This window comes from Poecilia mexicana, unplaced genomic scaffold (genome assembly GCF_051168715.1).
Source record: "Poecilia mexicana isolate PSO_F unplaced genomic scaffold, ASM5116871v1 scaffold_9, whole genome shotgun sequence".
In the NCBI taxonomy this organism is placed as follows: Eukaryota; Metazoa; Chordata; class Actinopteri; order Cyprinodontiformes; family Poeciliidae; genus Poecilia; species Poecilia mexicana.
In genome coordinates this window covers 10,082,030-10,095,760 of record NW_028263378.1, presented here as the reverse complement: position 1 = coordinate 10,095,760, position 13,731 = coordinate 10,082,030, and the positions used below count along the sequence as shown (strand labels likewise).

At 35.9% G+C, this 13,731-nt stretch overlaps 1 protein-coding gene and 1 long non-coding RNA gene across 3 annotated transcripts; both read left to right on the top strand.

The window, feature by feature from the left end:
- LOC148157652 (uncharacterized) lies at window positions 1–3,235 on the top strand. The gene is made up of 4 exons (XR_015764260.1): window positions 1–734; window positions 1,029–2,813; window positions 2,902–3,075; window positions 3,151–3,235. It is a non-coding gene; the product is annotated as an uncharacterized LOC148157652 (long non-coding RNA).
- Window positions 3,236–6,884: 3,649 nt separating this feature from the next.
- On the top strand, window positions 6,885–10,921 carry LOC148157651 (lymphocyte antigen 6G-like). Of its 2 annotated transcripts, none has more exons than XM_088008764.1 (4): window positions 6,885–6,908; window positions 8,932–9,080; window positions 10,330–10,437; window positions 10,576–10,921. In XM_088008764.1, exons 2-4 carry the CDS (start codon window positions 9,035–9,037, stop codon window positions 10,722–10,724), a joined length of 303 nt encoding a protein of 100 aa, XP_087864890.1. In that variant the 5' UTR covers window positions 6,885–6,908; window positions 8,932–9,034; the 3' UTR covers window positions 10,725–10,921. The 2 variants fall into 2 exon arrangements, with proteins under 2 accessions (XP_087864890.1, XP_087864889.1); XM_088008763.1 differs by lacking the exon at window positions 6,885–6,908 and adding an exon at window positions 9,703–9,814.
- Window positions 10,922–13,731: the final 2,810 nt, after the last annotated feature.

The following is a 13,731-nucleotide window of genomic DNA, read 5'->3' as shown; positions in this document are numbered from 1 at the left end:
TTGTGGGGTGTACAAGGCACCCTATAGGCAGTTGATGGATTGGGGGATAAGCGTTACCCTCATACCACTTCATCCTTATGGGATACATTAGTTGTCTGTGTTCTCAATGTCAACCCCAGGTGATCTATGATTTGTGTTATTTTCAGTGATGTACGCTGTGTGGTTGATGCTCGTATTCGATAAAATTCAGTGGGGGTGAGTGTAACAGAGTTACAAATGTACTTTTTTTAAAATTATAATTTGTAATTCATTTTATATTGAGAATATGTGAATTTTATCTTATTTAGTTATTATTTGCTGTTTTGCCTGCGGGGGTCGCCTTTCTACACTTTGCCTCGTTTGTGTCTCCTGGGCTTCCGTAGCTCGGTCCGCCCTCATAGCATCTCTGCTTCCCCCTTTTCCCTCACAGCGTTGTTCTGCGCTGCTGTGGGTAAGTCAGACAAGTTCACTGCTGCGATATATGTTTATTTTCTGTACGGATGTTGTTGTTTATGTGGAAGTTTTATCATATGATGCTTATTGTTGTTTGTTAATGTGTTATTTTGCAGTTTTTACCATCATTGTGGGTTTTTATAACCAGTTTTATTATAATTTTCTTTCTTTAATTTTGGCGCGAAAAACCGGTGCTAATCCAGCACACTCCGGTTGAACATTGTTTTTATTTTCACATTTAGGCTGGAGTGCAAGGAGATTAGAAGAGGAAGTTGATTTATTGTTTTACTCTTCTTCTCCAGGTATGTGTTTTTATTTTAAGTTATCCTTTTTATCTCTGTTTATTTCACTCTGTCTATTGTGTTGCTGTGGCCACCAGGTGGCGTTTTTCTCCTCTTGTTTTTAGTTTGATTTTTGTGAGATTTCTTCTTTTGTTACCGTTGATTTTTGTTGAATTGTAAAAAAAAAAAAAAAAAAAAAAAAAGAGAAAAAGGAAAAAAAAAGTTAGTACACAGCGTTGTTCTGCGCTGCTGTGGGCTGGAGTGCAAGGAGATTAGAAGAGGAAGTTGATTTATTGTTTTACTCTTCTTCTCCAGAATAAAAAAAGAAGATTTCATCGAAACCTGATTGCCTCATTGAATTACCACCCGTTACACTAGTGTAATAAAAATAATAAAAAACAGAAATTATGTGAATATCCTCCTTCGGCCTGTGACCTACCAGCTTAGTTTTACATTTTAGATCTGGAAGAAAATGTATATATTTAACAGTTACCTTGCCTCCCCTCATCGACAACACTGATTGTGTGCTTGGTAAATAAATCATCTGCACTTGACGTGCGGTGCAGATTAACGTGGATTTAATAACATTGTTGCAACGATCCGCTGTTTTCCCATTTTAGCTTCAATGCTAGTTAATACACACACACACACACACACACACACACACACACACTGAGGATTACGCAACAGTTTTTAACACATATTTCCTCCAGATATATTTGGTATTTTCCACGCTTAATGCCACTCGACAGAGGTGCGCTGGTTAACGAATTCAACATAAAGACAGGCGAATATTACACAAGCCTAGTTTATGAAGTTTACCTAGTGCTAACATTAGCTAGCACAATATGCTACCGGGGATCGCGGCAGACAAAATATGTGACTGACGTCATGAGTTGTGTAAGATTCCTTCTTTGAAACAGGGTGGACACTTTAGTAGCTGCTAAGCAGTGTGATTTTGTGAAGATTACTTACCATCACATTCTGTGTCCCGTCACGAAGCCCTGCAGTTCGGGACCGAGTTCTGAGATTTCAGGGAGTCACCCGCTTTAGTCAGCGCTAACCAATCGGAACACGTCTTACATCGCTCGTCCTTAAGCCCCGCCCAGAAAAAGAGACTCAATCAAAAAAAAGTTTCAACCAAAAAAAAGAGACTCAACCAAAAAAAGAGACTCAATCAAAAAAAAAGTTTAAACCAAGAAAAAAAGACTCAACCAAAAAAAAGAGACTCAACAAAAAAAAAGTTTAAAAAACAAAAATTAGTGATTTTTGCTTTGACATGATTTCTTTTTTGATTAAATACTACTTTTTTTGTTTGACGTTTTTTTTGATTAAATACTACTTTTTTTGTTTGACATGATTTTTTTTTTTGATTGAATAATTGTGAAACAAATCTAACTCCATACTTGTGACCTTAAAAAGTTATTTGCCAGACATAAACATTTATTTGCACACATCAGAAATCTTTAGTTGTGATTTTGGGCCTTGCCCACGACGTCATGCGAGAATCGCAAGCAAAACTTTGAGTCACAAACAAAAACTTAGAATAGCAAGAAAATATTTCTGACAAGCGCAAATAAGTTTGTTTTGCAAATAATATTTTCACTTTATGAGACAAAACTGTGTGATTTTAATTTTTAAAAAGTTTTTAAAGCAAAACTCAGTAGGCTTTTCTCATGGTGACGTGCATTAACAATTCAATATTTGCTTTTGTTTTGTTTTTTTCTTTTTTTCTGCAGTTCCACATTAAAGTTTGATGCAGCTCTGCTTTCCTGAATGGACCATCTTCATCTCCACTGCTAGTGTAGCAAACCAAGCAGCTCCTTGTTTTTATAGATTACAGTACACTAAAAGGTTGCATTGTGCCCTTGTTTATATTTTTTATAGTGTAATTCTGTAAAGACAAAATTGTTGGGTACCAGGTTGGGTTTTTTTCTTCCTTTTCAGCTCTGACCATCAGAGGGCGCCAGGAGCCACTTTTCCGTGGTGGGTGTGTCAGTTGGTTCCTGCTGGACGCACCTGGCTCGAATCATCGTCATCAGAAGAGTATTTAAGCGGCAGGCTCCTGCACTTCACCGTCAGAGTGTTTTACCTATTGTGGTACCTCCTGCCTCTCTACTGTTTGTCTCTTTGAGATCGTTTCTAGTAGCCTTCAAACCCTTACCTGTTGTTTTGTGACTCTTTCCAGGACACTTTCAAGTTTCCCCGGAGACCTCCCGTTCTCAAACCCTGAGGGAGTTCCGTCCACGACGCTGGGAGCTATACTCACCGGAAGCTCTTGGAGTCTCTTTCTCGAGTCAGCCCCCACTTTAACCGCAACCTGGTACCGGACCTCTTCCCCAACCTGAACAAATTACTACAAGTAAGCACTGAACCATACCAATAGCCTGTTTTCCTACAACCATTAAACTCACCTCCACTCTCCTTTTGTGTGCAGCCGTGCCAGTCTTCCCACTGCAGCTTCACGACTGCGGGTGTTTTTGACCACTTTTATCTTTGTCAATAAAACATCTAAACTTTTATCCTGCCTCTGTGAGTTTCTGCATGTGGGCTCAGAAATTAAGATCCACCATGACAAACATATGTCTGGTGGTCTAGCTCTGATTTACATATCTTGCTAAATTGTGGGTTTGGATATTGCAATACTTTCCTATAACAAAATAGACCTGCAGAAAGAAATTACTAATAAAATATCTTACATATGCATAGTTGTATGCTCCATCTAGAGATTTTCCTTAGCTTTCTCACAACTTTGTAATTTATAATTGTTAAACTCTGAAAACTGTGGCTTTAATATTCTGTCCTAGAATGCGGTTAGATGTACCCTTTTTTTTTTTTTTTTTTTTTTTTTTTTTTTTTTTTTTGAGCACCTGCCCCTTTGGTGGTCTCTGCACGGCCCTGTACATAAACATAATAGATATAGTGAAGGATGTAGAGGGTTTGGTGTATATGGAAGGATGCTGAGAAAGCTGATAGAAGATATTAGAAATGTATGTCCCTTTAAAATTACACAGAATATCTCCCAAATATTCATGACATTACATACTAAAATGTTGTATTTTGTGTTGTATTTCAACGTACTTTTTGAGACCAATATTTTCTTATTTTGTTCGTGAAATCAATGAGCAGAACTTTCTTCTGCTCTCAAAAAAGTATCTTTTCCTTAAAGTAAACTTTCAATGAGGTATTGTTACTTTTATTTGAGTAAGATTTTACACTGGTTGCATTTACTTGACTACACCATTTTAAACTCTTTCCACCTCTGGAGATTAGTTTATAAATGTTTTTCCACAGTGTTAAATGTTACAGTTTGCCAAAAAAAAAGTGACTAGTGATGAGCTGGTCCTGCTTGCATTTTATATCATTTTTATCCAGTATAAAACTCTTAACTGCTGGGTGTCATGGGGTGTGGTTGGTGGTGGTGAGAATGAACGCTGACGACCCAGGTAATGATGATGAATTTAATAAAGAGAGCTCAAACACAGTCCAACACAGGCGGCACGGCAGAGGGTTAGCACACAGCTAATTACCGGTAGCAACTGAAAGACAGAGGACTGAAAACGAGAGCTGAACCAACACAGGACTTTACAGTTCGACTGTGGTGGCAAGCAGACAAATGACAAGGATCTGACAAGAGACAAAGACAACAGGTGGGACTAAATACACAGGGAGGGTAATCAAGGAGTGAGACACACCTGGGAAGCAATCGATGGGGAAGACGTAGAAACAACAGAGACTCAGGACAGAAACTGAACACAGAAAAACCTTAAAATAAATACAATGACACTGGGTTTTCTCCCATGAAGCCAACAATTTTATCTGACATCACAAACCACAGAAAAACATTCAGAGAATACAAGCACTCATGATTTTCTGTAGAGGTTTCTATATTTAGATATTTATTAGTGGAATATCCCACAGTCAGAGCACAATGCCTATGCATCCTTCACCTTTATGCACCTTTTAGTTTAAAAAAGCCTTTGTTTTCAAATGGACTTAAAGTTCTCCATAAAAGTGCCACACCTGCAGCCTCTGCAGGAAGTCTCTTCTGTACCCGCCTAGTGGATTCCTTCTTTGTATACATGTATTGTGTTGTGTCAGTTCAACAGAATCCATCTAGTTCAATGTTTTAAACAGGGAGAAAAGTAAGCAAAGAAGGAAAGGGAACAGAGAAGAGCAGCAAGATTAGAAGAAATCCCTGAATTGATCCTAATCTTTAGCTCCATCTAGAATCCAGTCATGACTCTGCCTCTGACACTGCACAATCTTAATCCAATTAAAAGAAGCATATTGATATAACAAAGAGATTATTTTGAACTTAGATCTGCCAGTGGCATGAATCCTTTCATGAAAGGATTTGAATTTGTGTTTGGCGTTGAGTTTTTGTGCACAAAAACACTTGCAAACTGGAATTGTCAAATCAAGATGTTGGACTCCTTCCAAAGATTAACTTTCTATCTGTTGCCAGGAAATTCAACAAAAGTTTGATCCAGTCAGCATAGAGCATTGATTAATTGATTAATGTGACATTTGAAGCCCTAATTATTAGATTTATATCCATTAAAATTGATTATTGTTGATTTATTGTTGCCAAAATGGTGACTGGATCTTTCTGGTTTTATCCACAGTTTGGAACTAGAACTGCAGTATGACTTTTTTTTTTGTGGGGGTGACAAGAGAATTTTACTTTCTTCACCTTTTTTTGTTGGTGCTATTTCCTCCTATTTAGTCATGTCCTCTTAGCAATTCTTGTTTTAAACGTAGTTACTTATAGCAGTTTATATTAAATGCTTTATTTTGGTCTGTTTTTTTTATCCAGCTAACTTGTTCTAAAATGCAACACAAACTTGATATTATAATTTATGATTTCCAACTAATTCACTACCAGGTAAATGAGGTCATCTGTGGGCTGTTTGTTCAGATTACAGGCGGTCTGTAGGAACTTGCATGAAACCAAAGACGGTTAAAAACCGTCTGTAGGACCCAGATTGATTTTACTTGTAATCCAAAGTCATCTTTATGTTGATGGCATTTATTTTATTTTCTTGAAACAATTAAAATACAATCTGATGTAAAACAGAGATTCTCATCTCATCAAAACCAGCCTATTTTTGACTCTTTTGCACTGCTGCTTTCCACGTATGGGAGGGGTCTTTACTGAAAAATGTAACCATTCTGGTAATGAGAGTAGAAAAGGAGAAAAGAGGTCGTCTTTGCTCCAGTTGTTCTCTTATCAGGTTGACATACATCTTGGTGGAAACGTGCATTTAACCGCAAGTTTAAGTTTCAGAAGTGTGGCTGTGACCGTTATAAAGTGTCACATGTGTCAAGTGAGTTGCTATGTTTCAAACAGTGCAAACAGGACCTGGAACTATTTCATGTTGCAAAACTTTGTGTGTCAAAAATAATTTTCAATTTAAATTAAAAAAAAAAACTTTAAAGTTGGAATTTAAAGTTGCTTTAAAGATGTGACTGCAATGTCAACTTTAAGGTGACATTCTATTCTATTCTATTCTATTCTATTCTATTCTATTCTGTTGTTTTATCCACAAAAACAACAGACTTTCTAAGCAGGAAAATAGGTGCAGACTTGTCATGTTCAGACTAAGTCAGAAAATCTATCATTTTCTCTCTGATGATTTTCAGCTGCTTTTTTCAGGTCTTCAGTATAAAGTATAAAAACAACAGTATAGAAACAACAGACATAGACTTTCCTTAATACCTTTGGCTATCGTTATGCTTGATAACATAAAATCTTAATTATTGCTGCCAATTCTACTGCACATTGCACTTTGTTGATGTTGAAGGATAAAACTTGTGCTGCTCTTTCAGTTGAGGTTTGACATTGCTATTTCCTGTTAGACAGCTCATACTGAACCCAAATGTCACTTTTGGTGTGAAGAACTTATTCTTCCTCCAAACGTGTTTACCAACGTCCAAAGAGTTCACCTTTGCTTCCACTTAACCCAACTCTGTTTTCCCAGTTAGCTTATCCAAATCTTCTGCAAACAGACCTTCATGATGTCTGTTAGCACTTTGAGCCTTGTTTCTTGTCACGTTTCCATTCTTGTGTTTGTTCATTCCTGTTAGGCCTTTTTTTTTTCCTGTTAGGCGTTTTTAGTGTCCTCTATTGGTTGCCTATAAATATGACAGAATTTCGGGAATTCTCCACAGTCTGTCTAGTGCTCTGCTGTGGTAAGTCTTTCGATCTGGTTCTCTTCTGAGAAATATTATATATATATTCAAAAGCTAACTTAAATGTGTTATACAGTCATGGACATACCAGTAGAGGAGCTAACCGCATTGTTTCTACTATGACCACACATGTGCAGTAAATACATTCTCATCCAATCCTTTGGCATCTGAGTATTTATAACGGGACATACACGAAACTGTCACGATGAATACTTCTTACTTTTATCTGAGTGCTGCTGAAGTAGTGCTACTCTACTTGAGTACTTTGGGTACTCTGCCAACCTTTGTCCAAATGCAAATATATATAATATCAGTTTTATCTGGCACTTGTGATCATAATTTGTATTGGCTGAAGCTGAAAAGAGAGGATCAGATTCTTAGTAAGGAGTCAGTCACTGAAAACCATTAATTGGAGGGACAGTAAATGTAGTAGACAGGAAGATTTTCTCTTCAAAAAAGTATATTTTCCTTAAAGTAAACTTTCAATGAGGTATTGTTACTTTTATTTGAGTAACATTTTACACTGGTTACATTTTCTTGACTACACTGTTTTAAACTCTTTCGACCTCTGGAGATTACAGTTTATAAATGTTTTTCCACAGTGTTAAATGTTACAGTTTGCCAAAAAGAAAATGACTAGTGACAAGAGCTGGACCTGCTTGCATTTCATATAATTTTTATCCAATATGTAAATTATCAACTGCTGGGTTTTCTCCCATGAAGCCAACAATTTTATCTGACATCATAAGCCACAGAGAAAAATTCAGAGAATACAAGCACTCTCATGATTTTCTGTAGAGGTTTCTCTATTTAGATATTTATTAGTGGAATGTCCCACAGTCAGAGCTTGAAGCACAATGCCTATGCATCCTTCACCTTTATGCACCTTTTAGTTTATAAAGGCTTTTCTTTGTTTTCAGATGAATTTACAAAGTTCTGCATAAAAGTGCCACACCTGCAGCCTCTGCAGGAAATCTCTTCTGTATTCGCCTGGTGGATTCCTTCTTTGTATATGAATATTAGTGTTGTGTCAATTCAACAGAATACATCTAGTTCAATGTTTTAAACAGGGAGAAAAGTAAGCAAAGAAGGAAAGGGAACAGAGAAGAGCAGCAAGATTAGAAGGAATCCCTGAATTGATCCTAATCTTTAGCTCCATCTAGAATCCAGTCATGATTTTGCCTCTGACACTGCAAAACCTTAATATTACTTCCAATTAGAAGAAGCATATTGATATAACAAAGAGATTATTTTGAACCCAGATCTGCCAGTGGCATGAATCCTTTCAGGCAGATCTGGAAGAGGTGTGTGCACAAAAACACTTACAAGATGGAATTGTCAAATCAAGATGCTGGACTCCTTCCAAAGACTAACTTTCTATCTGCTGCCAGGAAGTTCAACAAAAGTTTGATCCAGTCAGCATAGAGCATTTATTAATTGATTAATGTGACATTTGAAGCCCTTATTATTACAACCAGCACTATTCATATCCTCCAGAAAGTCAAAGGAGACATGAGTGAGAAAAACACCACAGCAACACATTTCATATTATAATTCATGGCTAAATTATAATATGATTTTTATATACATTAAAATTGATTATTGTTGATTTATTGTTGCCAAAATGGTGACTGGATCTTTCTGGTTTTATCCACAGTTTTATCCCTCGTTGTTGTACTCAGTTTCTCTTGTACTTTTCTATATTTGCTATTGTTAATGTAAACTGGAACTAGAACTGCAGTATGACTGTTTTTTTTTTTTTTGGGGGGGGGAGGGTGACAAGAGAATTTTACTTTCTTCCCCTTTTTTTGTTGGTGCTATTTCCTCCTATTTAGTCATGTCCTCTTAGCAATTCTTGTTTTAAACTTACTTATTTATAGCAGTTTATATTAAATACTTTATGTTTGCTTTTGTTATCTAGCCAACATCTTCTAAAATGCAACACAAACCTGATATTATAATTTATGATTTCCAACTAATTCACTGCCAGGTAAATGAGGTCACCTGTGGGCTGTTTGTTCAGATTACAGGCGGTCTGTAGGAACTTGCATGAAACCAGAGACGGTTAAAAACCGTCTGTAGGACCCAGATAGATTCAGAAGGTCGATACGCAGATCAAGTTCACAATGCAGCTTTACGGAGTTCTGATCCTGTTTCTCTCTTTCTCTGCAGGTAAGATTAGATTCACTTTTTAAACAAGAACTGATCAAATTTAAAACGCATGTAAAGTAAAAGCGTTTACTTTACATGTGTTTCAGGTTTAGAAGATTTTTTTCTAAACCTGAAATATTTAAGAATTTATCACCTCTTTATATCATGGCTAAAACCTGTAGCTAACTAAATGTTGTTTAAACCTCTCAACATGCAAAATATTTTTACATTAGTTTGTTTGGAAAATCAGGGTTTTATATTTAATAAGTTACTTTATTGTGATAACATTATTACCTGTATAAGTTTTACTACTTTGACATGTTCCCTTTTAGACCATGAGTGAAAATATGAATTAGATGCTTTTTACCACACTTTCAGATTGATTTTCTATAAGTTTGATTGAAGTGGAATACTAAAAATATGTTATTTTTTTATTTATTTAAACTGTTTTTAAATACAGTGCAATAAAAATATGTTAATAGTTACTAACTTTGGTATTTTTACGTTTCTTTTTCTAAATACAATATTCCAATATCCTGAATAAACACCAGTCAGAACGAAAGTAATGCTGAGTTTTTAGCAGAAATGTGATGCCATTCAAGTGCTCTTTATATTCAGATCACGTTACAGCAGGTTTTCTTAGAAAACGGAAGTGAAAGAAGAAAGTACTGAGAGAAAACGTTTTTCCTTCGCACAGCCTATGTTCATGATGAAGCTTTACGGAGTTCTTGTCCTTTTTGTAACTTTCTCTGTTGGTAAGAATTTCTTGAACTTAACTTAAAAGGAGGAAATAAAACAAAGATTAGGTTTTATAAGCAATTCAGGTTTTCTCCTAAAGTTTAGGAGTTTCTCTATGACTTCATTCAAAGCTGTAAGTCAAATATTTCTTTAAAGCTCTCATTATTAGTTTACAAACATTTGAACTGGATTTTATATTTTTTGAAATTTTAAACCAAATTTTGAGTCTTACTTTTATTGAAGATTAATTGATTAACTCATTTCTGTAAAAACAATTAGTACAGAAATGAACTCATTAATGTATTGAGTTCTGTATTAACAGTTTTGACTGAGGTGTGTTAATGCCGTGTTCAACAGTACAAACAATTTATGTTTTTACCATTAAAGGCTTTAAGACTTTTTTATTTAATTGAAAATTTGTATTTAAGCGGTTTGTAAGTTTAATATGAAAGACACACATCTGTCAAGTTCTTAGCTTTTTTTTTTTGTTGTTATTGATAATCATGTTTAATTCTTTTGGTTCTTCATTTAGCATCCGGATTGAGATGCTACACATGTGCAACATCTGATCCCAGTGCCTGCACAAATATTGAAACTTGTCTTGATGGTTTCGACCGATGTTCTTCTTTGCAGATAGCTGGTAAGCTGTTAAATGTATGAGAATCTCTGCTGATAGAATTGATCACTTACAAAAAGATTTAACTTGTTGTATGTGAACTTTATGGACATTATACAGCATATTTATGAATACAATTGAGAAGTTTTCTTGCTCTTACAGGATTGGTTACTAAGACCTGCATACCCAGCGCAGGATGCATTTCTCCCATAAAGTGCTGTGACAAGGACTTGTGCAACGGTGCCGTACCAACTGGACCTGGTGTCACCCTGCTGCTCCTGTCTTCAGCCCTTATGATGCTCTTTATTTAAGGCTCTGAAATCATGATCCTGTTCTGGTTTATTACTTTGTCTATTAACAGTTACGCTGAATTGACAGCAAACATGCAGTCAGGACAGATACGCAGCATTTTTATTCATCATGTAAAACACACATGCCTCTTTTAAAAATTAAACAATACAAATGTAAGCAATGAAGGAATAAACTAATGATTTGCTCAATTAATAAATTGCTGGACTGTAATCATTTTACTAAGTGAAGTGTTTTATTTATATGATCTTCTCAATATCAAAACCTTTAAAGATAATTAGCATGTTTCTCTCATATTTTTTTTTACAGTATTTAAAACAAATATAAAATGACAAACATCAGGCTATTCCATTGTACGGAGCCCCCCAGGGGACATGGGGAATTTTTTTTTTCTTTTTTCCCTCGCAAAACTTTTGCGTCCCCTCGCAATAATCTACTGATCAGTTCATGCGACATAATTGATACTGTAAGCCTTTTTTACGGTGGCCGCCGTACTTTCTGCTTTAATACAAGCTTATAAGGTTTTTCCATGGACTATTGAGTTATTATAATAAGTAATCAGTCATCTGATTGTGTCTCTATTGTGTTCGTGTCTGAATGGTTTAAAGGGCTGCTTTCTGTGCCGTTCCATCTGAACCTTAACAGACATAAACATGCAGTAAATAAATAGATTTTTCAATCAGTTTTTTGCACCAAAGCGTTAATAATAATAAACACGTTTTATATTATAAAACACAGCAAACTAATGGTGGTAGAGGGCCGCACTGGATTAACTCGGGGAATCTCATCTGTACGTGTATCAATCAACTCCTAACCTCTTCTTTGTTCTGTCACAATTATCGATTTATTTAATTTTTATTATGCTCCAAACTTTGTGAGGACTGACCTCCCAGCTCACCCGCTGCCTCATACACACAGAGCCAGCAGCGTCACCTTCCCATTCATACTTGATGACAGTCACGCCCACATCGACACGCCCACCACCAGGTGTCAAAGTCGCTGCTCCCGTCATATCAATAATTACTTATTTCATTCATATTGCTCTTATAGAGCCTCAGTGAAAACGTGTTTATTATTATTAACGCTTTGATGCAAAAAAACTGATTGAAAATCGATTTATTTACTGCATGTTTATGTCTGTTAAGGCTCAGATGGAACGGCACTGAAAGCAGCCCTTTAAACCATTCAGACTACGAACACAATAGAGACGCAATCAGATGACTTATTACCCCGCGATAATAACTCAATAGTCCATGGAAAAACCTTACAAGCTTGTATTAAAGCAGAAAGTATGGCGGCCACCGTAAAAAAGGCTTACAGTATCAATTATGCCGCATGAACTGATCAGTAGATTATTGCGAGGGGACGCAAAAGTTTTGCGAGGGAACGTAAAAGAAAAAAAAAATTCCCCATGTCCCCTGGGGGGCTCCGTACCATTGACTGCAAATCTACTGAATAGTTATCTCCCATATCTCTCATGTTTTGAAAATATGTCAAAACAATTTTCGTAATGGAAGAGGAAGAACAATTTGAAATTCCACACGGTATTTCCCTGAACTGTGAAGAGATTAGACTGTTGAACATGTCAATATGTGTATTATAACATTTATTTGTATTGGATGCCAACATGACTTTCACATAACAAGTTGGTTACAACCCAAGTAATCCACACATGTAAAACAATAAAATAAAATAAATAATCACAACAAATTAGAAATAAATTTATAACAAATACCACCATGATTTTATGAAACTTAATTTATGATAAAGATCTGAAAGCAGCTACAATCAAAGGGAGGAAAGAAATATATTTTTACATCTTACAAAGAAACAATATTAAATAACCAGAAGAGCCTTGCACGCCATCATCACACCAGAATTGTTATATATGGAAATCATTCATGATGTGCTCAACCGCAATGCCCTCTGTGCACAGGAATCCACTCCAGAAGAAACAACAAGTTGAAGCTTGTTGTTCGTGAGAACTGGCTGCTCATACCCAGCCAGGTTCTGCTGGAGGTTTCTTCCTGTTAAAGAAGAGTTTTCCTTTCCATTATCACTGAAAGTGTGGTTCTCATGAGAGACAGTTTTAAAGTCAGCAATGCAATGCATGCAACAACTTGTGGCAACATGTTGGTCCAGGAGGAATGAATGCTGCAAGCTTCTTCTGATAGGAAACTTTTCAATCAATCTGTTAAAATATTTTCCTTGAGATGACATCTGTTGTAAAATTGGTGTTATATAGATTAACTTAATCCAATTGAACTGAATTGTTCTAAAATTGTTCATTTCCTTTATTTAAGCAGGTAAAACACCATGGAGATCCAGATCTCATAAATCTGTAAACTCTGTGCTGCTGGCAGTCTTGGCCAGGATTCTCTTGAAACAAAAAGATTTTTAATCTCAGTGGGATTTTCCTGGTGAAGTAAAGGTTAATAATTTATTTACGCTGCCACTCTTGGGTGTGTCCACTGATCTTTTCCATTTGTGGATAATTTCTGTATTTGTGGTTCACTTTGTAACCATTTATGGTTTGATGGATGTCAGAAACTGTTCTGACTGCAAATGTACACCTGATATTTCCAACCAATGTTTAGACCTGAAGTACTTAAACAAGTTGCCACTTGTTTAAGTACAAAGAACAGTCTTCAGGTGTGACTGAGAATCTATAATATAGATTATAGATACTCATATAATCTATATGAGTATCTATATTATAGATACTGAGAATCTATAATATAGATTCTCAGTATCTATATTATTATATTATAGATACTGAGAATCTATAATATAGATTCTCAGTATCTATATTATAGATTCAGTATCTATAATATAGATTCTCAGTCACACCTGCGGTTCACACTTTCTGTGTTCATTCGGCAGCAGTGTACGATGTGTAGTTCTGATGTTTGGTCCCATAATGCCGACGGACATTATACTCTTTCCTCACAGCAACATCTTCATTGCAAATCAAACAGACACACTTTCCGTTGATTTCTTTTCCCAATG